The sequence below is a fragment of the Parasteatoda tepidariorum genome, chromosome 10, assembly GCF_982258835.1.
Source record: "Parasteatoda tepidariorum strain Cologne lab strain chromosome 10, Ptep-v5.0, whole genome shotgun sequence".
NCBI classification, from domain to species: Eukaryota; Metazoa; Arthropoda; class Arachnida; order Araneae; family Theridiidae; genus Parasteatoda; species Parasteatoda tepidariorum.
In genome coordinates, this window is record NC_141764.1 from 80,867,462 (window position 1) to 80,893,177 (window position 25,716).

Consider the following 25,716-nt stretch of genomic DNA (forward strand, 5'->3'; position numbering starts at 1 on the left):
CGTTTCAGTCAATCCGAATTTTGCAAGGGTAAAAAGGACACTATTTCTAAAAGCTTCAAGCATAATATATCAAATTGTATTTACTAGCTTTGCCATGTAAAATTTTTGAATAGATTTGATGCTAATACTTAGATTGTTTACCTAGAGTTAGTGCAAAAGTGTTTTCATAATTTTGGTCAGCCTGTGCAATAAAAGTTTCGGATATTCAAACACAAATTTTAAAAAAAACCAGGTTGTAGTTTCTTAAAAAATAATTTTTAAATTACGTTTTCAAAATTTAAATTTTTTTTAAAGGTCTTATTGTGTGATAAAAAAAATCAGAGTAGTTTATTTTTGTCCAATTAAAAAAGCGCTTCCTTTCTTATAAATAAACAAAATACTGACATTTTAACAAATTTAGTGCGGACTTTCATTTTGGAAATCGTCCACGGGGTACAGAATTAAAATCAAGCAACGACACGTCGGACGTAATGCAAATGGCGCCATTATAAATTCGGTTGAATCTACGCAGTAATTTTGGTTGGCATCCTTTCAAGTATGGAAAGTGAAAAGCTATATTTTCGCATATTTACTTTTCTTACTATTGATAAGGTAAAAATGCTGTTCAAGCAAAGAAAGAAATTTTGCCATGTGTATGGAGAAAATGTATTGACAGTACGCCAGTGCCAAAACATGTTTGCAAGATTTCGATTCGACAATTTTGATGTTGAAATAATTGTACCCATTCTGGAAGGTCAATTGAAGCTGGTGAAGATACAATATAAACATTTATTGATGCAAACCGACGAAGATTGCTGAGAGATTAAATTTATCGAATTTGACAGCTCATGATCCTTTAAAATGCCTAGGTTTAATCTCAAAGCTCGACATATGAGTTCCCCAATGTTCTTAACGAAAAGAAATTTGTGGCATCGCACTGACATCTTTAATTTGGATTGATCTCAACGCTCGACATGTGGGTTTCTAAATGCTCTTAACGGAAAGAAATTTGTGGCTTCGCACTGACGTCTTTAATTTGGTTTGATCTTAAAGCTCGACATATGGGTTCCTCAATGTTCTTAACGGAAAGAAATTTGTGTCTTCACGTTGACGTCTGTGACTTGGTTTGATCTCAAAGCTCGACATATGGGTTCCTCAATGTTCAGAACGGAAAGAAATTTGTGCCATCGCACTGACGTCTTTAATTTGGTTTGATCTCAACGTTCGACATATGGGTTCCTCAATGTTCAGAACGGAAAGAAATTTGCGTTTTCACGTTGACGTCTGTGATTTGGTTTGATCTCAAAGCTCGACATATGGGTTCCTCAATGTTCTTAACGGAAAGAAATTTGTGCCATCGCACTGACGTCTTTAATTTGGTTTGATCTCAACGTTCGACATATGGGTTCCTCAATGTTCAGAACGGAAAGAAATTTGTGTTTTCACGCTGACGTCTGTGATTTGGTTTGATCTCAAAGCTCGACATATGGGTTCCTCAATGTTCTTAACGGAAAGAAATTTGTGTCTTCACGTTGACGTCTGTGATTTGGTTTGATCTCAAAGCTCGACATATGGGTTCTCCAATGTTCTTAATGGAAAGAAATTTGTGCCATCGCACTGACGTCTTTAATTTGGTTTGATCTCAAAGCTCGACACATGGGTTCCTCAATGTTCTTAATGGAAAGAAATTTGTGCCATCGCACTGACGTCTTTAATTTGGTTTGATCTCAACGCTCGACACATGGGTTCCTCAATGTTAATAACGGAAAGAAATTTGTGTCTTCACGTTGACGTCTGTGATTTGGTTTGATCTCAAAGCTCGACATATGGGTTCCTCAATGTTCTTAACGGAAAGAAATTTGTGTCTTCACGTTGACGTCTGTGATTTGGTTTGATCTCAAAGCTCGACATATGGGTTCTCCAATGTTCTTAATGGAAAGAAATTTGTGCCATCGCACTGACGTCTTTAATTTGGTTTGATCTCAAAGCTCGACATATGGGTTCCTCAATGTTCTTAATGGAAAGAAATTTGTGCCATCGCACTGACGTCTTTAATTTGGTTTGATCTCAACGCTCGACACATGGGTTCCTCAATGTTAATAACTGAAAGAAATTTGTGTCTTCACGTTGACGTCTGTGATTTGGTTTGATCTCAAAGCTCGACATATGGGTTCCTCAATGTTCTTAACGGAAAGACATTTGTGTCTTCGCGTTGACACCTGTGATTCGATTTTTAAACGTCAAGAAAATGAGTCACTTTTGAAGTGTATCATCACTGGAGAAAAATATACAACTTGTATACAACTATGTTTTGATCTCTGCAAAATGTTTTAGACGGTAAAACCCTTACTTCAAATGAGGAGGTCAAATATCATTGATCAATTCTTTGTCTGCAAAGAAGAAATATTTAATGAGCGTTGAATTATGCCTTTGCCAGAAAGATGGCAAAATGTATTTGACAAGAATGTACAGTATAGGATTCAATAAAATATTTCTCCACTGAAAGAAAATCGGGACTATCATTATGGTGAAAGAAAAAAACGAAATTACATTCCAAACAACCCAATGCACGAGAAAACGATTTTATTACCAAAATAAATTTATAAAAAATCGAAGTAGAGATACTCGAGTAAATATCGTAGTATCAATCTTGATATATATTGAAAAAAAATCACTTTATTTGTTTTAAAGTAAAAACTTGAAGTCGGTAAATATATCTTTTCCCATTTATATTCAAGCAACATTTACATTTTAACTTCTTCCCAAAGGAATATAAAAAATAATGTATAAAATAAAATAAATCTTTGTTTTCTTATTTTAATCAATCAGGAAAAAGAAGGGGAAATTTAACTTTCACGCTTACTTTACCAATGGAGGGGGGAAAGTTTACCTTTCTTCATCATTCTAATTGAGTGAGTCAGAGTGTGTACATAGGCTATTGTAGACAACTGAAATATTACCGTTATTTTTCTCTTTAAATTTTCTCTGCAAATTTTGGCAGATTGGCAAAACTGAGTTGCACTCTAAGGCGTAGTTGCATTACAAAACATTTGATTGTCAGTGAAATTGAAAATAAAAAAAACAATACTGTTATGGTGGAAAAGCAAATTGCTTTGAATTGCTTTTTAATCGCCATTTCAAGCTACTTTTATGCAACCTTTTTAACAATAGGAGTCATCATGTTATGAATGAATATGCATATTATGTACTTGAAAAGACCCTTTGGATTTTAATTAACCAATAATTAGTTTAATCATCATAGCTACAATGATTTTGACCACCACTTCATATTGTTACGAATTTGTAAATGCGCGTATAATTTTGTGAAAATTCTTGTATACAGCTAAATATCTCAGACGGGCTCTAAATAAATTGTTAATTAGAAAATGTGTCATTATTAAGTAACTAATAAATAATTAATAAATGAATTTACTTTTTTTTTTACTCTGAAATAAATAGAGCTGATTTACAAAAGTTTAAATTTTTAGTGATGTAGGTATTTATGAGACTTTATTAAAATGTCCTATTTCAAAAAAATTTCGTAGCTGTGTTACTAAATTTAATTGAACATATTTCGAGGCATAAAATGAAACAAAAACTACTCAGTGCTGTTAATTAGTTCTTTGAGAACTCTTAGTAAAAATGTCTAATTAGTTAGTAAGAAACGCTTTCTGTGTAAAGATGAGAATTTAAACTTCAGAATACCAACAATGTGTCTGCTCTATACGTAATTTAAAAATAAAAGTCAATTACAAAAAATACATTTTTTGAAGATTTACAACAATACTTTGATTCTTGGAATTAATAGAAAACCATGAAAAATAATTGATAGTCATTGTTTAAATAGCTTAAATCATTGTTGTGAGCAATACATGAATTGTTAATAGCAGCAACAAAGAGGAATAAAATAAATTTTTAATCATTCTCTTTTGAACTTTACTTGGTGAATGTGCTTGAATTCACTGCGATTTTCATATTTAATTATGAGTTTTCTATATAACCGAGCAGTATTAAATTACTGGCTCCAAAAGTTGCAAAAGTTTCCTCAGATAACATGTAAGTATAAACCACGCACTTTTTAAATTCGTGTAACTTTAAATATATTTTTTTCAAATATGATTAGAACACGATCCCGGTAGCAGAATTTAAGTAATCAATCAGAACTAACTTCAAAACTTTTAATTTTTCTGCGACTTTGATGTAGTCAAAGATTATTATTGTTCAAAAGCAAACTTAATTGAACATGTATTTCACTCAATTTTCAAATATTAAATGTATTAATGTCACACACAAAAACTTAATGTTTAAATGTAATCTAAAAGATATCTTTCTTGTCTAAACAACAGCACGATAGCAATATTTAGAAGTCATTGAGTTGGATAGAAGTTCTGTTCTCGACTGTGGTTTGAAACCTAACAGGTTTGAACAATAAGTCCCAACTTTCTTTGCCGATATACAGTACCAATTACATGACTATTCCCATACTGTTAGTTTCCAAAATGTGGAGTTTTAAATTTTTCTTGGCCAAATTTTTTTGCATGTAAAATTAAATTTATTTTCAAACAAGAAACCTTTCTATAAAAAGTACATTTCTAATTTACTTTTAGCTTCAGAGGAAACTAATTATGCAGCTGGTGATGAATTGGATAATATTGAGTAAGCACTTTTATTGAAATTCGCTGTGTTAAAATTCTATCATAATTAAAACTTTTCTTTAAAGGACAAATAGAAAATAAAAATACATTGCTGCATTGTAGAGGAACTGTACAAGTTAAAAAAATTGTAAAGCAATAATATTACGGTTGATTAATATAAGAAGTTAGCACTAAAAAATTTCATACTGTTCGCAAATTGAGTGTTTGATTATGTTAGTAAAATTACTCAGTTGGTTTAAAATGCTGAGTATAATTTTATTTACTCAGAACCATCATTTCTGTTTCATTCATTCATTTATTATGTTTCATTTATTCATTTCATTCATTTACCATCTCATTTCTGTTTCATTCAGTTATAGTATTAAAAACTATTTGAAATATCTGTGTTCTACACGTTTTACAACAACTCATAGATGTGATATACTATAGCTACGTTTTTAAAAAAAAGGCAATTTCGGATGTGTGAATGAGTGAAATATTGGAACCACTTTCCAGCTAGCTATGGTGCTCAATTTTCTACTGGATCTCTGCATCTCATGATGAAATTCAGTAATTGTTTTTACCACCTAAGCTAAAGTTATTGCGTATATATATTACTAAAGAGAATGATCACTAATCAAATTTCCGATCATTTCCTGTGTAGCTATTAGCACTAAATGATGATCAAAGGTCTGAACTGGCTTTTCGGTTGCTTTCAGATAAATAAAAGCTGAATTTCTTGATAAATTAAAAAAAGAAAATTCCGCATTCATTATAGTTTTTATTATTTTATAACTACATAAAACGCTCAAATTTTGACTAAATTTGTTATTAATTAATAATTACGCTAAGATTTTTGTTAAAATTTATTGAATATGCCTGGTTAATTTTATTGATTAAGAGTTATAGTTAGAAAATAGCTTTCAATTACAGTAAAAAAATAAAAAAATTAATAGAATGTTTTAAAAAAACTTGAAATACCTTACTATAATTTTAGGGAAGACTTAGGTCTTCAAGATGATGAGATCAGTGGACGTGCTGGGCCAGAATTTCCATCTGGACCTGGATTTTCCATCTGGAAAATAATTGGTTGGAGGTATAGTAATTTCATTTAAATCAAATCAAATATTTAAAATATCATTGCAAACAACTCTGTCCTCATATTCAATTCTATCCTCATAAACTGGTTACTATAAGTTAAGGAAAAATGGGGAAGATGGCCATAACTTAAAACGTTACCCATATAATTAAGAAAAAACGTCCGCAAAATAGTGCTCATAATAATGTATAATACAACATGAAATGTAATAACCAGACAATTATGGTGTTACATATTTTAGCATGCGTATAAAAGATGAGTAAATCAGGTGTGGCTTGAAAAAGGACCTTCAGTATAGAGTGTGATCACCTCTAGCAGGTATACGGCACATACAGAGATGAGTGATGCTTTCAATTAAGCGGTCTACTAGTTCTGTAGGAAGTGCGAGCCATTGTTCTTGCAAAGTTGCAATCGTGGTAAGGGTCTGATAAGGAGGATTAAAAGCAGTTACACGTCTTTCTAAAGCATTCCATGCATGTTCGATGGGTTTCAAATCCGGTGATTTAACAGGCCCCTCTACGTACTGAATTGTTTAATCCTGAAGATAATCATCCACAATGCGAGCCCTGTGCAGCATTGCGTTATCGACTTGTATTACGAAATCATCACCTATGCTCGAAATCATCACCTGTAGCACAAAATCTCACCTGTATGTTTGATAAGCTTTATTGAATATAACGTATAGGTATAACACAATTTTCTCAACCAGATTAGTTAAACTTCTTTGCAATTGGTAGTTGATTTAATTAAAGTAGGAAGTCAAGAAGGCAGGGATTTAGCAATGCAGCTGAGATATTAAAAAGGTAGGTTTTTTTTTGTTTTTGTTTTTTTTTTAAAAAAATACTAATTTTGATCTAAATCTACATTTGCTAAAAACATATAGTGAATTAATTGGAATGCTTAAAAACACAATTCAGAATTTTTTTTCAATAATAAAAATTATTTAAAATCGTAAATAAGACATCAAAAGCGCACATTTTACAAAAATGTCCCATAAGCGCTTTATTCATTTTTTTTTAACCATTTTCCTGTTATAAGATCTTATGAAACCTAGAATTTAATTAACGTCGCACATGTATTATTATTATAGACGTGATAAGAGAGTGTTGGATGATTCGATGCTTGAGTGTTATGAATACAAATGTGAGGAAAAAAGTCTCCATCCTATGTTGGGAAACGAAGTTGTTGAAAACAACAGGTATCTATAAAAAATTTAAAAACTAATTATTTTTATTAAAAATGAAAACATATCTTTATCATAGATTTTTTTAAAAATACAAATTGTAGAGTTTAAAAAATTCATAAGTGCTTACCACTTCCAAATAAATCAATCTATCGTTTAACGGTTTCAGCCTTTTGACAAAATGATTTCAGTTATATATTTTATGTTTCAATTTAAACACAAATTTATGCTTAAAACCTACAAGTTAAGAAAAAAAAATTTACAAAAAGAATAAAATAAATAAATACTGGTTACTTGAAATTTATTTTGTACTTTTCAGCTACTTGACTGTTCAACAATTTTACATTTTCAGCATTTATCTCTTCTGCTTTACAGTATATGTTGTTTTTATAAGAACGTGAAATTACATGGTAGTAAAATTCTATTCATTAATTAATTCAAAGAAATGAATCTGAAGAATTCAGGAGTTGGAAGAGATTTAATCTACATAAATAATTTTTTTTTTACATTTCAGTATAAGCCAAATTTTAAAATAATTTACAAAAAATGTCTTTTTATTTTAGAGTTTTATTAAACATGTTTTCATTACTGAATTTATGAAAATTAATTTTTACTTTAAACAAGTAATGTAATTTTTAAATTAAAAACTTAGAAAAAAATATATTACCTATTGCTCATTAAATAAATCTCTCAATGTATTGACATAAATGAAAGAAACTTTTTAAAAAATATACTCTGATAAACACTTTAAATTTCATGGTTAACATGAAAAACACTTTATTATTGTTCTAGAGTTTTTATGTGGGACGATGGTTCTAGACAATTGTTCTATACAGAAGAATGTGTTTCTGAAAATTCTGGTGACGATGATGCAAAATTAAAAAGGTATGAACAAAACTTTTAAAAATAGTTTTTGTTCTAAATTTTAGTTAGAATTTTTCTCATACCAATTATTCTTTAATTACTCTGCATCTCAAAAAAAGAAGAAAAAAAAACACTGACACTATTCCTCGTGCTTCTTACGTAAAATGTAAAGTTGAATCTTAATATACCCCCTGTTTTTTCCCTTAAGTGTCCATTTTCTAATTATCACTTCTCCAATCAGTGTCCAATCCTTTATCACTTCTCCATAATTTTATAACCAAGAACTAAATTTGAAGAAAGGAACAGGAATACTTTTTACAGTTTAACTTCTTGTGAAGGGAGTTGAAGAGTTCAAATGTGGTTCACAGAAAAGAAAGAACGGGTGAAATTTTGAGAAGATTTTCCAAAAACTTTAAAAAAAATAATATTTCTGCAACTGAGGAAATCAAGATTCAAATAAGCAATTCTCCAATGTTTCTGAAAATAAGAAAATTAAGCAAATCATAAATAAAGGATAACTTTTTGATTATATACACCGAGTAAAAGATTATATACACAGAGTAAAGAACATTGAAAATCTCGGAATTTTTAACGAAGCGCTTTTGTAACGGATTTGCAAAAATTAAAAATAAAATATAGTTTTATAATCTGTGATAAAATTCGGCAAATGTCGTAAAATTTGGCAATTGCACTATGATACCTTCGAACATGCTATAAGCATTTATTGGGCTGCAATAAAAACAATAATTCTAAAAACTAGAATTTTCGATAAACCGTTGAAATATGAGCGAAAAAATTCTCAAATGAAGGATTTAAATATCGCATATTTTGGATTTTATTAACTAGAATTATAGTTTTTTTACCAGAAATTCCACTGCCATGTACAACTCGGAGATTTTACCAGATTTTTTCTTCTTTACGAGTTTTTCAGAAAATTCAAAGTTTCCAATATTTAAAACTTGTTGAAAATATACGAGGTATTAAATAATTTTTTTATTATGTGGGTATTATAAGTTAATATATCAATTAAGAAACCTATTCACCTAATGAAAATACAATATTTGGCAAAATAAAGAATAACATTAACTGAAATAAGGAAAAAAGTTGAACTGCAAATTTTTTTTTTTTTGCGCAGAGTCTCACAAGCGTAATAATAATTAATTAAAAAGACTATTTTCCCATTTTCTACGAATTATAATAGTTACATCATTGAAACTAGTTAAAAAAATCTTTTTTATTAGTTTCATTTTCGCATATATTTTATTTAAAAAGGAAGTTATTTCAGAGCTGCAAAAGTTATGTTAGGTAAATTAAATGTTGAGTTTAATTAAACTATAAACCAAATTCTATTTTATAATAAATTAGTGAAGAAAATAATATTTTCAATTAGCTAGTTTAATTTACATATTTTCATTTTCAATTTCAGTTTTGACTTGAAGAAAAATTATAGTTTTTAACTTGTAACTAGCTTTTTAGATATAATTTAATTCTTTAGAGCAGTCTTCAATTCTAAGCGTTCATCTAATTGTTTTTTTCGCCAAATGTTTTAAAATATTTTTTTATTAAATAATTTAATGGAATAAAATTCTTTTCTTTTAAGTGCATGTCTAGCAAATCTGTTTAAATTAATAAAACAATATTTTATTACAATTTTAGTGTGGAAAGTGTACAGAAGGATTCTGTGGAAAAAGATTTGGAAGAAACACATTCCGAACCAAAAAAGAACAACAATGATGTTATGGCTCAAAAGTACTAAGATTTATTTTAATACCAAAATAAATATTATAAATATGATTTGTAGAGGTCAGATCAGTCGAATGATCATCTTTTCCTAACTTGATGTCAGACTACTTTCTTTTCCGATTAATTTAACAGTTTATTAAGCAAATTTAACTCAAGAAGATATTTATTAACAATTCATGTTTTAACTTTATTGAAGTATTTTGTACTAGACCAGGCCGTATACTAGAAGCATATATGGCAACGTTACTTTTACAAAGTAACGAGTAAAAGTACAAGTATTTTTAAAAAAAGTAGCGAGTAAGAAGTAAAAAGTTCTTATTTTAAAAAGTAACGAGTAAAAAGTACAAGTAAAAGTACAAGTACTAAACAAAAAAAGTAACGATTTAAAAGTAAATTTCTAGGATATCGAAAATTCAAAGTAACCTAAATTTTATTTAATAACATTCTTATGTCCCTTAATGTTTTTGCAAAATTGTTGTAATTTATTTAATTATTTTTAGTTTTGAAAGTTATGGACATTAATTTATTTTTAAATTCGGAAGAATATTATAATATAATTTTATAATATAATCGTTTAATATAATTTTAAAATCAAATATAATTTTAATATCAAGCTTTTTATGGATTTGCACGAAAAAGAAATTTTATCTATTGATTTTAATGTTTAGTGTATTATTTTTATTTATTTAAATTACCATTGATTTAAAATTGTTTTACTCTATAGAAACGCGTTTTAAAAGCACAAACATAAACAAAGCAAACTCGGGGTTTCAGATAACTTTGTGATCTTTGAGCTGGTAAAAAATAATTGAATGTGCAGTATAAGTTGAAACAGAACAGTCTAAAGTTTTATTTGTAACAATAGCTAATGCTGAAGTCATGCGAGAAAATCATTTTCCAAACATTTCTGTCCAACGGAATAATTAAAATTTGTAAACGAATTTTAGTATCAGCGGCTAAATTAATACCTTCGAGTTTTCAAGAGTTAAAATAGTAATTATAATAGTTTTCAATAGCACAAATAGTTCTGAAGTTCTTAGAGTTTTGACAGGGCGTTGTTTGACAAGGTCGGGCATATTTCAGTAAAAAATGTACTAGGTAAAAATGTATTTAGTAAAAAATGTATGAAGACAAAAATGTATTATTAGTGAGTTCAAAAAGAAAATTGAAAAACGTAATAACAAAATTCAACATTTTTAATTTAAAATGTATTGAATAAATGTATAAAACTCGAAAATGAATGAAAATAACTTGCTAATTAATATTTTTATTCATTTCGCAAAATAATTGCATTTCAAAAGTGGTGTCACTGAGTCTGCTGCGAGAATTTCTCAGAACGTGCTTACCCACGCTGAATAAGCACTCCACGGGAGGTCAAGGTATTTAAACACGAAGTTAGCTGTGAATGCATATATATTGCACATTAATTTTATAAATTAAAAAAAACATAAGCATTTTTTTAATTTAATTTTTTTTATTAGAAAGATTACCGAGTTTTAGAAAAAAGTAACGATTTTATTCGACATTTCCGTTACAAATACTTGTACTTTTTCCCTAAAAAAGTAACGAAAGTACAAGTAAAAGTACTAAATTTAAAAAGTAACGAAGTACAAGTAAAAGTACGTACTTTTTACTTGTACCGGTTAAAACAAGTAACGAAAGTAAAAGTACTGCCATGCTTGACTAGAAGCAACTATCACTCTACCGTATCTTTATTTTAATTCACCATTGAGCAAATTTGTTTTTTAAAAAACCACCAATTCTCATGAAAACTTTCTCGTTTTAGCAGCTCGATTGCTATTACTTCCTTTTTTGCCATCCAACAATAATTTTAATAAATCATGACTTTGTCTAGGTTGAAGTGATAATACGAATCCTTACATAATTTGAAGTAATAAACAAAAAATTCATTTTATTTCTATATTTTTTTAATTATTTTTTTACTACATTTTTTATGTTTGACACACATTTTTTATTGAAATATACTGTTTATAAATGAGTTTAAGTACTGTTTATAAATGAGTTTAAGTACTGTTTATAAATGCGTTTAAGTACTGTTTATAAATGATTTTAACTCCGCAGTTAAGAAAACAAATCCAGCTTCATATCACAAAAAAAAACATTTCAGCATTTTAAATGCTTTATGCACCCTTGAATCCTTGAAGGATTGAATGTTGCTTCGAATACTAGATGTTAGGTAGGCAATTAAAATCTGCATTGCAACGACTGGATTAAAATTTTTAAAAAATATTAACAAATCTATATACCAGATCACAAAGTAATTAAAGAAATTCATAAAATAATAAATATTTTTGCAAAACACAAATTTAAATTTAGAAAGAAGGTAAGACACATATTTTACTTTTCTGGAAGAAAACGATGCATATATAATTTAAGTTTAAAATAAATCTTATACATATTGTTTTATTAGAATAAATAATTTTTAAAATCTTTAAATCAATCTAACGCCCTTCAGTCTGATTATTAACTTATATGTAATATAATATAATATAATTTAAGAAAAATAATAATGCGTTTTTATATAATAATAATACTCTCACTATTATATTGATGTATTTTGCTTTGGTTACATTAATACAATATTGGAAAGCACCATTTTTTTAAAAATATAATCGGGATATAATCGTGTGAGCTGATGACAAGATTATATATTTTATTTATTTTAATTTTCAAATATTTATTTATTTATTTTCTTATTTTAAAAAAAAATCTTTAGATTTGTGAATTTTTTTGAAAAAATCATAATCTCTTTTTCTTCCTTTCTTCTCCTCTCTCTTTTTCCTCAAATAAATTGCACCTAAATCTTTAAGTGTAACCATGTATGAAGAATATGTAAAGAAAATAGTAAGGATAATAACACCATGTTTTCATTTTAGTGGGGAACTTGGCATATCGAACTGTGTGATTAGCGGTACTGAAGAGTCAAATATTCCATCTGAACCCACGTTTTCATTTTGGAATACTATTAGCAAATGGTTTCCGAACGGAAACCCTGAGAATGTTGTTAGAAATCATAGGTATATTTATCTATCTAATATTCTTATTTAAATAACATAAACAAAGGAGGAATTTGTGTAAGAACTTGTGTGTTAAAATTTAACCAAATGAAAAAAATAAACTTTTTATTATTTTATTTTAGGATTGATGACAATACTTGGAATGATGAGATGTTCGATTGCTTCAAATATGCCTATGAGGAGAGAAATGTTCCTCCTAATTTGGCGAGTGAAGTTGTTGATAATGAAAGGTATTTATGCAAATTTTAAATAAAAGTTTTCTATAAAAAAATTTATTTTAATACATATAACAAATATTCTTTAGTTTCTCTGTTACATTAAAAATGTTAATTAAATGTGTTAAAAACAGTTAAAATAATAATTTGAATAATAAATTTTGGGTGCTTGGAATGAAAAAAATTTAATTTTTGGAAAAAATCTAGTTTTATCTGTATGAATACATCTAAAAAAAATTTTATTTAAAGGCGAGTTCCTAAATGTTTGTTTACATGCATGCGCATTGTTGTTAAAATTTATATCATAAATTCGTATAAATGCAGAAACTGTTGTTCTCATAATTGCTTATAACAACAATTTATTATCAAATCTATTCATTAAGCTTATAAAGTATAAGAAATGAAAATAAATTAATAAAGAAAAAGCTACTTTTCAACACAATTTTATTTTAAATAATGCAGTAGAAGACTTCTATACTTATTATCAAGATTAAACATGCTTACATTTTCAAATTTAATGCAAGAAATTTTTTTTTCTTAAAACTTATGTTCTGTTTATTATAATTAAAAAAATCGTTATTTGATTATAAAATAAATATCGGGATTTAATTACAAAAGTGAAAGAAATTTTTAAACGCATGGTAAAAAATTGCATTCTTAAATTTTGAACTCCAAAAATGCAATATTCTTTAAAAATTTGTAAAGTTTTGTACCTTAATTCAGTTCAAAATTTTTACAAACTTTACGTTGTGAAAAATGAAGCATTTACAGCTAACTTTACTCCATGTTATGCTTCAAATTACTGATATTTTGATTTTAGATTTTAAAAAAAAATTTCCGAGATATTTCATGTAGGAAAATATACATTATAAATCTATGTAATCTATGAAATTAATTTTGTAATCTCTATTGTATTCTGTTACGGAAAGGATAATTCAGAAATTATGTGTAAATTTGGAAAAGATTGCTACGAGGCTATCTACGAAACTTCAATTGTTTCTGCATAAAAAAGCGAAGTTGATTTTTACAACTTATGTGGAATAAGCATTAAACAGTGGTTCTGCTAGCTTTCATATTTAAATTTAAGTTAGAAAAGAAACCTTCAAACTTTCGGTGCGCAATATTTAAACAAATAAAGTAAATGAACTTTACTGACTTGACCTTAAAAGGCGAATTATTTTGCTTCAGAAGTAAGATATTTAATTTAATGCTCGATATTCATATAAATTGATTCTCAACCATCGGGGATGAAGTGATTTGCTCTTTTTTAAATGACATGTATCACAGAGCTGTTTTTTTTTTTTTTTTATCTGTTAGCATTTATCTAGGAAAAACTGCAAAAAAAAGTTCATAACAGCTTTTTACATTTTCAGAGTTGGAACATGCTCTTTAGGAAAGGATGTTGAAGCATCGGTTAAGCTGGAAATTTTTGAAAAAAATTTCACCCCTACTCGGGGTTTTGCAAAGGTGGAGTGCAAAAGGTATTTTAATTGAATCACAAATCAAAGTTATGGAATAATATATATATATATATATATATATATATATATATATATATATATATATATATATACATGAAGAGAGAGAGAGCAGGTTTGCTCTATTACATTTTGCATGATTCCAATATTTTGGTTCAACATTTAATTACTTTTTTAATCTACTTCAACATTGGTCCAAAACTAAATTTTTGTTATTTGATTTGTTAGAAACCTGTAATTTTGCATGTAATCTATGTAATGAAAAGGGAAATTGAGCAAAAAATACCATTTAAAATATTAGTTTAAACAAAGTAAATAAATCATAATTGTAATTAAATTAAAAATTTCTAACTGTTTTGACAGGTAAAGTAGGAAATAGGTTTTAAAATTTGACGTCTAAAATGCATTTAGCACATCCGAAATGGATTTAAACGTATTTAAACGTTTTCATATTCCAATTTGGAACTGAAATTATTTTTTGCATCTTTTTTAATCATTGTTCAAATATGCCAAATTTACGAACGTACACTTCCTACTTACTGTCATTTTGGATGCAAAAACTTTTTTCTAGGGCAGTCTTTAATACTGAAGAATCATAAAACTTTGTTTTCAGAAATGTGATACTAAATTAGAAGAAAAAACTAAAATATAGAATAGCTTTTAAATTACATGAATGAATTTGATTTTTCTCTGAAACGATTGAAAATGGGCAAAGTTCTTACAATTGATTTTTTAAGTTTCAGAGTTGATATTCTGGACGTAAAAGTTGCATCTTCTGTGAAACCAGAAATTGATGCAGAAAAGTTCGCCCATAAACTGGGTTGTGGAAATGAGGGTGAAAAAAGGTATTATATTTTTGTTTGAGTTAATAAGTTATTTTTAACATTTGTTTTTAAAATAATACAATAATTTTATCGGAACTTTAAATAGCTTATTTTTATTATTTTAGTTTTTTGTAGTTAGTAAAACTTACTTTTTATCCTGATATATTATAAATATACGTTTTCTAACCTTGCTGTACAGAAATCTTAATTTAGAACATATTGATTCGTTTTTTTTTTAGGAGTGATAGTTGTGAGGCAGCCAAAAATGTGGTTGATGAAGCAGGGAAACAGAAAAAGACTAAAAAGAACAAAAAAAAGCGTGTCGGATGGTTTTTCCGAAAGTTATTCTGTTCCTGCGTGAAGAAAAACAAGGAATAGTTAGAGGTGACAAGTGACGGTTGAAGCTGATTTACGCAGCTTCAGAAACATTTATTTCAACGAAATCTCATCAAAGCTATCGTTTCTGTCATTTATCGAGGCGGATGAATTTCACATATTGATCTATCTGTTTCAAATGATGTAATTTAGGCCTTTTTTGGTATTTAAATAAAAATGACAGTTTTCGGCTTTCATTGTTTCTATTTCTTATGTTTCAATCATATCATAAATATATTAGCAACTAAGTAGCTCAATTGAAATAAAGCTCAGCACTGAAATAACGATCAATTTGCAAGAACGGTTCATATCCATGAAAGTTGATTCTGAGAAGAAGAAAAAAACGGATTTTGTGGATAGACATAAACCATTTTTTCTCCAAACCGGTCCATCTTCTCTGCGTAAATACCTCTCTTATTATTTATTTGACATCATTATTTATTTGGAAAAAACTTAGTAATTTTCATTTTACCACAGATTAAGATCTAATCGTCACTTTTGTGAAAAAAAATGGCTATAAACCGTTCTTTCCCCTTGATCTTTAAATATTTCGTTATAGTTGGAAAAAAAACACTGTTTAAATACCTTATAATTCTGATAGAGACCCAGTGCTTAAAATATTGGACAATATATTATACAATTTTATCCCTAAAATTAATATTATAGTAAAAATTATTAGTTAAAATAACATTTATTATTTAAGTTTTTTTTTATACTTGCATGTCTTTATAAGATGGTTGTCTACGTAAAGCTATGATTGGATATACCCTCATTGATCGAAGTTTTTAATTAAAATTTAAAAGAAATGAGGGAAATCTTCAATCTTCAAAATGCTAATCATTTTGAGCTTTCTTTTAAAAAGCGCGAAAACTATTTAGAAAAATTGCTTGAAACTTTTTCAATAAATATCGTCAAATCAGATTTTTTTTCATTAGTTGTCAAATACGATAGTAGGAGAAAAATGAGCACTACACTCTACTTTTAGAGTTAATGAAAGTTTTCTTACTGTAATGCTATAGGATGACCTCTCGTCTGTAGAATGAGCGCTACACCCTTATTCCTCAGTATAGCAGAAAATTCAACTCCACTGATAGTAGGCTCTTAGTAGGTTTGGTTTGGATAAAATAAATGCTTTTTGAAAATTTTGGGTATTTATTTCTTGAAAACTATAACTATATTTGAAAAATTTTATGCTAACTTTTTAATCTGAAACAAGTTTCAAATGAATTCCTCATTGCAAATAATTATAAAAAATTCGCAAAGTGTCCTCTATAATTTTAACCATGTATATACTCTTAACGTAGCATGTTTTAGACTAAACAAATTCTACTTAAAAAAAAAAACTGTAGTATTTATTTATTCGCATTTATGGGTATTTTATACGGAGTGAGACGTTTTTCTAATTTTAAGACATAAGTATACAGGGTTACATAAAAATAACAATGACCCTGATTTCTACTAAATTAAATTACCTGATATGGGGGGGGATTTCAAATTTGACATAAAATAATTCAAAAAGTAATATCCCTATCCGTAGCATTTGATATCAAAATGTTCCTCAGATTAATCATTTACACAGACTACTTTTGAATGATGAAAGTTAAAAAGCTTGTTTGGCGAAAATGTTCAGAAACAGCGACGGTGCCAATATGCCAGATAGTTTTTAAGGTTTTAACGTAGAGAGTAAAATTTTGCGAAAAGGGAACTTGCGAAGGAATTAGACAGAACCGTGGTTACTCAAGGGACAGAGCGCTCATTTTCCAATTAGGTGACCCGGGTTCGAATCCTAGTGGTAGTCGATACGAATTCCGCACTCGTCTCGCATCTACCACACTGCTGATATAAAATAACCACAGTGGTAGACGGAACATGGGTTAGGGTCACCTTACCGTAGGAGGTTTTAAGGATTTTCCTCTACTTGTAACTCAAATGCTGGTTAGTTCCGTCGAAAAGTTCTCCACGAAGACAAATTTCTCTCAATACTTGATCCAAGAGTTCCCTTGTCTTCTGGATTGGGTTCAAAATTTCAAGGCTACGAAGTTGAACATGGGTTGTACTAAACTAAATTTGGGTCAGCTGTTCAACGATGGTTATAAAATAAAATAAAAACAGTGATTCCTATAAAATTTTTATTTGAAAACTAGTGCAATATATAACAACTGAAACATTTTTTTGAATCTTATTTATTTAAAACCTGCAAAAAATTATGAATTTTCAATTTTTCTGCAGAGTTTTCCCATGATAAGCACTTACCAAGTAGTTTTAAAAAAGTAAATTTCAAACATTAGTTCATTTTTTTTGAAAAAGTGAGCTAATGTTTCTTATAGAGTCATTAAGGATCGTTCACACCGAATGCTATTTTTTCGCAACAAAAATTTAATTGGTGAGTTTCTTACGGATATCCCCAATTATTTCCCCAATCAAAAAAAGATCTCATTCACACTTTTTTTCCTCTTTTTTTTTTTTTTTTTTTTTTTTTTTTTTTGCATGCGAAAAAGTTACATTTAGTGTGAATTCTGTCTTGATGATGAAAAACACAGTCTACCTTGATGCCCTTTTCGTTGATTATTTAACTTCCATATTCTACAGCAGATTAAATGAATTTTTGTTTATCAATATCGTTACTAGATGGCAGCTGTAAACATCAAGGTCTAACTCAGTTCAAAATTTACCAGCATTTAAAAATATTGAATAGATTCTATAAATTTAATTGAATAGATTCTTTCAAATCAATTCAACACAGCGAACTGTTTAATGAATCGATTCCTTGATTTTTTTAACAAAAAGGAAGAATAAAAAATAAGAAGATCCATGGCCCGTCAAAAAGTCCTCCAGGAAGGCGAATCTCACCCTATACTTAATCCAGGAGTTTCCTTGTCTTTTGGATTGGGTTCAAAATTACAAGGATACGGAGTTGAACATTAGTCATAAACGCAAAAATTAGAAATAATTAAATAACAAGTTTTTTAGTTACTTCTAATGCAATGAAAATCTCCATATTTCATCGCAAATAATATTTTGTGAAACTTAACTTCCAAAAGACAAAAATAGCAGTGAGAAAGAGCAATTACTTGAAACGGCATGATCAGTTATTTTTTAACGAAAAAGATTCTAATATTCAACAAAAAAAATTCTTTGAAGAAATTAAAAACTCCAATTTCTGTTCAGCAACATTACTGGTTATATTTGTATTTGTAACTATGTAAGTGGATTTAAATTGAAGATATAAAAAATTTGACTAAAATAGTCCTTATCAAAGATTTTAAAAATAAAACTTCCCCATCATTAAAAAATGTCCATTCTAAATATTAAAAAAAATATTACCAAAAACTATACTTTTTATAATTTTTTTGACTGAATTTAAAAAAAAATATTAAAAGTAATTTTACTCGGGAAAAAAGAAGTAGTCTTCTATAAAACGCTTAATAACTCCCCTATTTTTAATTAAGTGGTTTCATAATTTCGTAATTACTTTAAAAATTCACTTGCCTAATATTTTAAATAAAGATCTACAAACAAAGGTAAAATTATCACCCATTCATGAGAAAATACTGTGCCGAAACTTTAACATTAAATCTCAGTGATTGTACCATTTTTCGTTTGTAGAATATAAATTTACAAGCTTATTCATTGCTACACACTGCGCAGTAATTTAGTATAACAAAAATAAAATTATGTGTAACTAACTAAATGTACACTAATATACATATATACATGTAACTACATGTAAATTAATTTATATATATATATATATATATATATATATATATATATATATATATATATATATATATATATATATATATATATATATATATATATATATATATATATATATATATATATATATATATATAGAGAGAGAGAGAGAGAGAGAGAGAGAGAGAGAGAGCAGAGATAACTACATGTATATTTGGTGCTAGGCTACATGCCAGGTGCAGATTTGGCGGAATTTTTAAATCTGCATTCGATTTGATTTGATTTGTTCATTTACGTCGCACGAGAGCTGCACAATGGGCTATTGGCGACTGTCTGGTAAACATCCTTGAGGATGATCCGAAGACATGCCATCACAATTTTGATCCTCCGCAGATGGGGTGGCACCCCCGTTTCGGTAGCCCGACGACCTGAAATCTGCATTCGAATAATAATTAGTGTGTTAAAAAATGCTTTTTTTTTTAACACTTACTCGTGCATTTTCAAAAAGGTTGCTAAAATTTGTAAGAAAATGTAAGATTAAATCAGATATATTCCCTTGTATAAAATTACATTATGCTAGATGAAGAAGAGAAAAAAATTTCAAAAGAAAGCATGGACTTTGTAACTTAAATATATTTTTAAAATATTTTCTTTGAATGCTTAATTCAATACTATTATTTATATAGTTCATATAGACTAACACTTACTTTCTTTATAAATCCAGCTAATTCCAAATGAAGTATTCTTCGTTTAAAAATTTTATTTTCAAATAATATATAGGTATAATGTACCTTCATTACTTTTAAATGATTTACCACGCAACAAAATTTTATAATTGTAAGATCTTGATATGAATTTCAATATGTTACTTAAAAACAGAATAGCTGAATTTTAGGTGAAATTATTCATACAAAATTAAAAAATACTTACTACGAAAAGTATAAACACAGAAACATTAATAATCAATACAAATTATACAGAATTTGTGTTGATTATTAATGTTTCTGTTATTAATGTTTTTGTAACCAACAATAAAGAATCATCCGAATTACTTGAAATAGTAATTATTTTAAGTAATTCGGATGATTCTTTATTGTTGGTTTCCGAATTATATTGATTCAGAAACATATACTTTTCTATAAAGAGGAATATTCTATAACTATTACAATTCTGAGCGTTTTATTTATTGGTTTATTGAAATTACATACATGTGCTGACTTGTGTGCTCAATATAGGCTTATAAGTCATTGTCAAGTAGAAAATACAGATGGAACAATTCAGAGAAAGACATCACAAAGAATACATCCAAGGTTACGGCGGGATTCAAACTCGCTACCTCCACGCTTAACAGAGCGTTTGGAGTGGCGATACCGCTCGGTCAGGGTGGCCCCTTCTGAGAACTCTGAAATCACATTTATTCATTGGAATGATGTAAGCAATGTTGACTTCACTTTAATTTGTAATGAATTAGAGCAACAAAATAAATATTTTACCACAATACACACATCTGTAACAGTATGCGATCATGAAATCGGAAGTTATCGGTTGCTGTTGTTGTTGTTCATTTACGTCGCACTAGAGCTGCACAATGGGCTATTGGCGACTGTCTGGGAAACATCCTTGAGGATGATCCGAAGACATGCCATCACAATTTTGATTCTCTGCGGAGAGGGTGGCACCCTCGCTTCGGTAGTCCGACGACCTGCACGCGAATTCGAGCACTTTACGGTAGAACAGTTTAACGAGGACCAATACCGCACACCCTCGGTCCCTACGCAGGCTGATCCAAGTGGTCACCCATCCGCGCACTGACCGCAGCCAGTGATGCTTGACTTCGATGATCTGCTGGGAACCGCGTCTTAACGATTAGTCCACTGCGGGACGCGGGACGTTATCGGTTGCAAGTTTGTTGATAATAGAAAGATAAAAATTATTGAGAAATTCATCTTCAAATGTTGGACATGTCCTGTTTCGAAAAAATTTACCATTGTTCTGGATCTTTTTTTTCAAGTTCTTCTGCTTTTTCCTTAGGGAAATTTTGCTTTTTATCTGCTGCTAAATAAATGGCGTTGTACTCTGCCAATGTCTCTGACAGAAATAAATGAAAATTTTATAAATAAAAGCCTGAAAATACACTACCTGCTAGAGGGCACGTTCAAGCGGGTCTCTATCTTTTAAGGAATTGGTAACTAATTTTAAACCATAGTTTCTACTACAGAATGGCAACAAGGAAATGATAACGTCAGATCAATGGGCTTTACGCATTGTGATTGGCTGTTGACTATCACTCATGGTTGCAAGAATTTGGGAAGTTATCGCGTTTATTGTGAATTAAAATAAAAATTTCAATAATTTTGTGCACGCCTGTCTGTGTTCTCGCGTAATCTCGTATTTGGTGTGATGAAACAATTGGTTCATTGATGGATTGTGTTTACATTTATTTCGTAAACAGACACTGGAAAAGAGGAGATTTGTGTTTAAAAAGGAAATTAGGCGAAAATGTTTTCGAATTTTTAGATATTTATATATGTAACAATAAAAATGAATGTTTTCTTTGCTATGTTTATTATTTGTTTTTAAATAAAAGTATGTCATTTTGATATTAAGAGTATGTTCTAAATACTTTGCTCTTAATACTTTTAAATTAAGTATTCTCTTATAAAAGCTTAGCTGCAATATTTATATAATTTTCTTACATTCTGTTGTAAGGAAAAGAAAATTCGGATCTAAATTAAAAGAATAATTATGCCATGTAATGTCTAATCATCCTATGCATATTTCCTAACATTTGTACTTAATTATTAAGCATTATAATTGTAACATAAAAAATAATTCTGGAGTAAAGTTCAAATTGATGTTTAAGTGTTTATATATTATGTTTATTCGACATTAAAAGTGTTTCTACTTCTAACATTTTATAAATGAATTTGTAACCCGCAGTTTTAATAAAATAAAATTATCGCTAGTTAATAAAACTATGGCAAGAGAAAAATTATCGGTAAAATTTTTATGTGGTTATCAATTATTATATATTTATTTGGAAGTAATGAAAAGTAATAATATATTTGTGAATCTAAGCACATCATGATAAGCAATAATATTGAAATGATAAAAATTCTGTGGAAATAACAATAATATTGGAAATGAAAAAAATTCATGTTACATGAAATTTATTTTCGAATAGTTGACTACTTACTTTCATGATGATAGATTAGATTTTTGATTACATATTATTTACCGCTGTGTATTAAGAGTTAGGTCAAATGTGCATCAAGTGGCAGTATAAAAATGTTGCTTTTTTTAAACTTACCACTGCTTTAAAATTTGAATTATATTTATATAATAAGTAGAAAGAAATATTAGCAAAGGAAAAATTTCATAATGAGTCATTGAACAATATATCAATCACTTTTGAACTGACCCCCCTACTATTTTAATGAAATTTGGTGGAACATGCACACATGATAAAGTAAACAATTCGAACAGTTTTTAATTTGAAATTTGTCCAAGTTATAAACACTTGAAAAAATAAAATTTTCACTGAAAAAACCACTAACTTGCATACATATAAATAACTGTATTTTTTTTTTTACTTAAAAAAAGTTACTTTAAGAACTTTTATTTCATAAGTTACTTTTTTTTTACTTTAGAAGAAAGTAAATGGTGTTTAAAAAAAGATTTGAAACACCATTGCAATAAACCTTTCATTTGATACCTTATATGACTTTCTGAGGCTAGGTCAACTTTCAAAGCAACCTGATTTGACCTGTGATATGTGGTCTCAAAGAATTATGAAAGAAATATTTTTTTTTAACTACAACATTCTTCTACACCTTTCAAATTTGTAGCATAGAAATTGAAATTTTAAAAAAAAAAAACATTAATTATTGCAAACCAAAATTTTTATTAATTGAAAGTGGTATGCTGTACAACTTTTTTCCCCTTTAAGACATTTCATACAATATACATGGAAAACTGAGTAAAAAGCCTAAAATTCTTAAACCAATATATAAATCAATGATCATTCATACCAAAAGTAGTATTTATCCCATACTTTTGTCTCCTAAAATGTATCGAAAATAACATTTTTATTTTTAGCAAGTGTATTATATTTTTCTTATTAAAAAATGGTTTACCTTTTGATATGCAAAAAATATGTGAAATAGTTACAAGATATGAATAACATTTATTTCATAGAAAATATTTTTTTTGAATTATGATTATTAACTCTGTTACAATATGTTATGAACAGAATTAGTAATTTTTTAAACATATAAGCATTATAAAATTTTATGAAATAGTTAGGAATGATGTAGTGCTATTTTTTTGTTAATTATTTTTATCTCATTAGACGGTATGAAAAAATCTTAACCTGTTGTTGTTAGTACTTCAACCTTCTAAATGATCTGTGATTTATTTACTTTCAATATCAAAGGCTTCTGTGGGTACGAGTATGACAGTGAGGGTCCATGAGGCTGTAGAAAACGTATCTTAACTTCTTCGTAGTTTATATTTACATCTAAAATACATCGTATCCACCATTGTCTGTACTGCAAAATTACAACATACCCTCTAATATCTTCTAAGAGCAGTTCTAAAGGATGTAACACCACTGACTGGATCTTACTTTCAGATGAATTTTAATACATTTTCGTTTTAATTGATGTGTGGCTTTCGTGTCTGTTTTCATATATTTTTTTGTGTACCGGAGATTGCGTGGCTTTTCAAAAAAGTGTCTCTATTTCTCACAATCATAATATGATTTTATAATACACAAAATTTGTTTATTGAACACAATATTAAAAAGTGTAAATAATTTACTCTAATTTTAATTTAATTTTTACTCTAGTTTTTTTTAAAAATTTTTATAGGATTGTTTTGTGTTGAATGAATATCTAATTTAAATTGGTCTAAATGTTGCTAGCATATATATATATATATAGATTTTTTTTTCTGAAAAAGTTATGTATGAATGCTGAAACATGAAGGAAGAAATTTTTTTTACAGTATAACTATCGTTTTATGTTAAAAGGGCATTTATTTTTTATGCTTTGTTTAGAAACATAAAGAGACCAAAGAACATCTTAAGGGATTGTGGATCTCTTTTCAAATCAGCTTAAGTAAATAGAATTAAATTGTTTTTTATTATTTGAATTAACAGTATTTGTTTATGCTTACATGGTTACTGCTACTTTATAGCCTAAAATAATAATTTCTTGTTTTGTAATCAAATGGAGAAGTGTATTATTTCTTCTTAGTCTAAATCAACTACAGTTTAAATGGTCATAAAAAGTATATTTAATTCTTAATTTATTTACCATTTGTATTAATGTTAATGTACTCAAAGTTTGGTATGAAATAAAACCTAATATAAAAAAGAAGCTGCTTTTGTACATAGTCTTAAAAAAAAGCTACAAGTAAAGTAAAGTTTCATTTTTTCATAACATGTTACACATATATAATTTTTTTTTTTTCATTTTTTTATCATGGCTAAAATAAATTTTCATAAATTTAATACAGAAAATGAGATTTGTTAAATATTTAGTTAATTTTTTACTCATGAAAAAAAAATATATATATAATTTTTATTTTATTTGCATGTATAGAATTGGCCTTTTATGTATAATCTGCACTAAGGCTCTTTCTCATACTGTTTAGCAGTTTTGGAATTTTGACATTTTTTTCAAAAAAATTATTGAATATAGCTTTTTTTATTTTATTTATTTTTGTCATTTCTTAGATGACCCTTTGACTATCCTTGGGCTGCAACCCGCAAACAGTAAGCCTATACTTATCCCCATGATTCATGCATAGAATAAAAAGGCATACCCCATTAATTTAACAGTACTTTTTATTATTTATTTTTAATTGTTTATTTGTAAAATCGCTGTTTGAACTCTAATGCACCATTGAAAAAGAATTTCCTTAGAGCATGAGTGGTGAGTTTTCATTGCTTATTACTAAGGAAAATAGTGATGTTAACTGGTAATCAATAAATAATGTTTCAATTTTGATTTGCTACGTTTTATATATGGATTAATTGTATTTGAAGAGAAGTGTGCTTAGGATAAAGCTCAAACTGGACTGACTCTTTCTAGATGAAATTTCAGTTATAGTTTAATGACAGCATTACCAGAATCGACTACATTGTTCCAAACATCAATGATATTAAAGAAAGCTCATCAATATTTGCAACATGCCTGATAAACCTAGTATGAAACACAAGGATAAAAGCAGCAGAATTTTATTTATTTACTTTTTTTTTTCCAGAGTGCCTTCGACATTCTAAATGCTCCTCAATATCGTTTGAACACTAAGTTGTTCTTTTTTTCGTAAAATCTATGCAACTTTTTACAATAGCTCATTCTAAAGAGTGGTCGAAAATATGAGCACAAATGCTATGGCAATTCGCATTTCCGTCGTATCTATGAAGTTAAATTCAAGAATTTAAAAATATTTTCACATTACAGTAAAATTTATTTGTCCAAAACTAATGTTGAAGTTCCTTTAAGAATTAAATATTATTTGTATTTTATTCATTAATGATTATAAAAAGAAGTGTATTTTAAAAGGTATGAAACATTT

The 25,716-nt window shown here is 28.1% G+C and overlaps 1 protein-coding gene across 1 annotated transcript; it reads left to right on the top strand.

Moving 5' to 3' along the window:
• Window positions 1–597: 597 nt before the first annotated feature.
• LOC139426219 (uncharacterized) lies at window positions 598–15,618 on the top strand. The gene is made up of 10 exons (XM_087152857.1): window positions 598–747; window positions 4,547–4,635; window positions 5,611–5,709; window positions 6,803–6,910; window positions 7,688–7,780; window positions 12,400–12,540; window positions 12,663–12,770; window positions 14,129–14,236; window positions 14,971–15,078; window positions 15,297–15,618. The coding sequence occupies exons 1-10, from the start codon at window positions 598–600 to the stop codon at window positions 15,433–15,435; spliced, it is 1,143 nt and encodes a 380-aa protein (XP_087008983.1). The 3' UTR covers window positions 15,436–15,618.
• The last annotated feature ends 10,098 nt before the right edge of the window (window positions 15,619–25,716 follow it).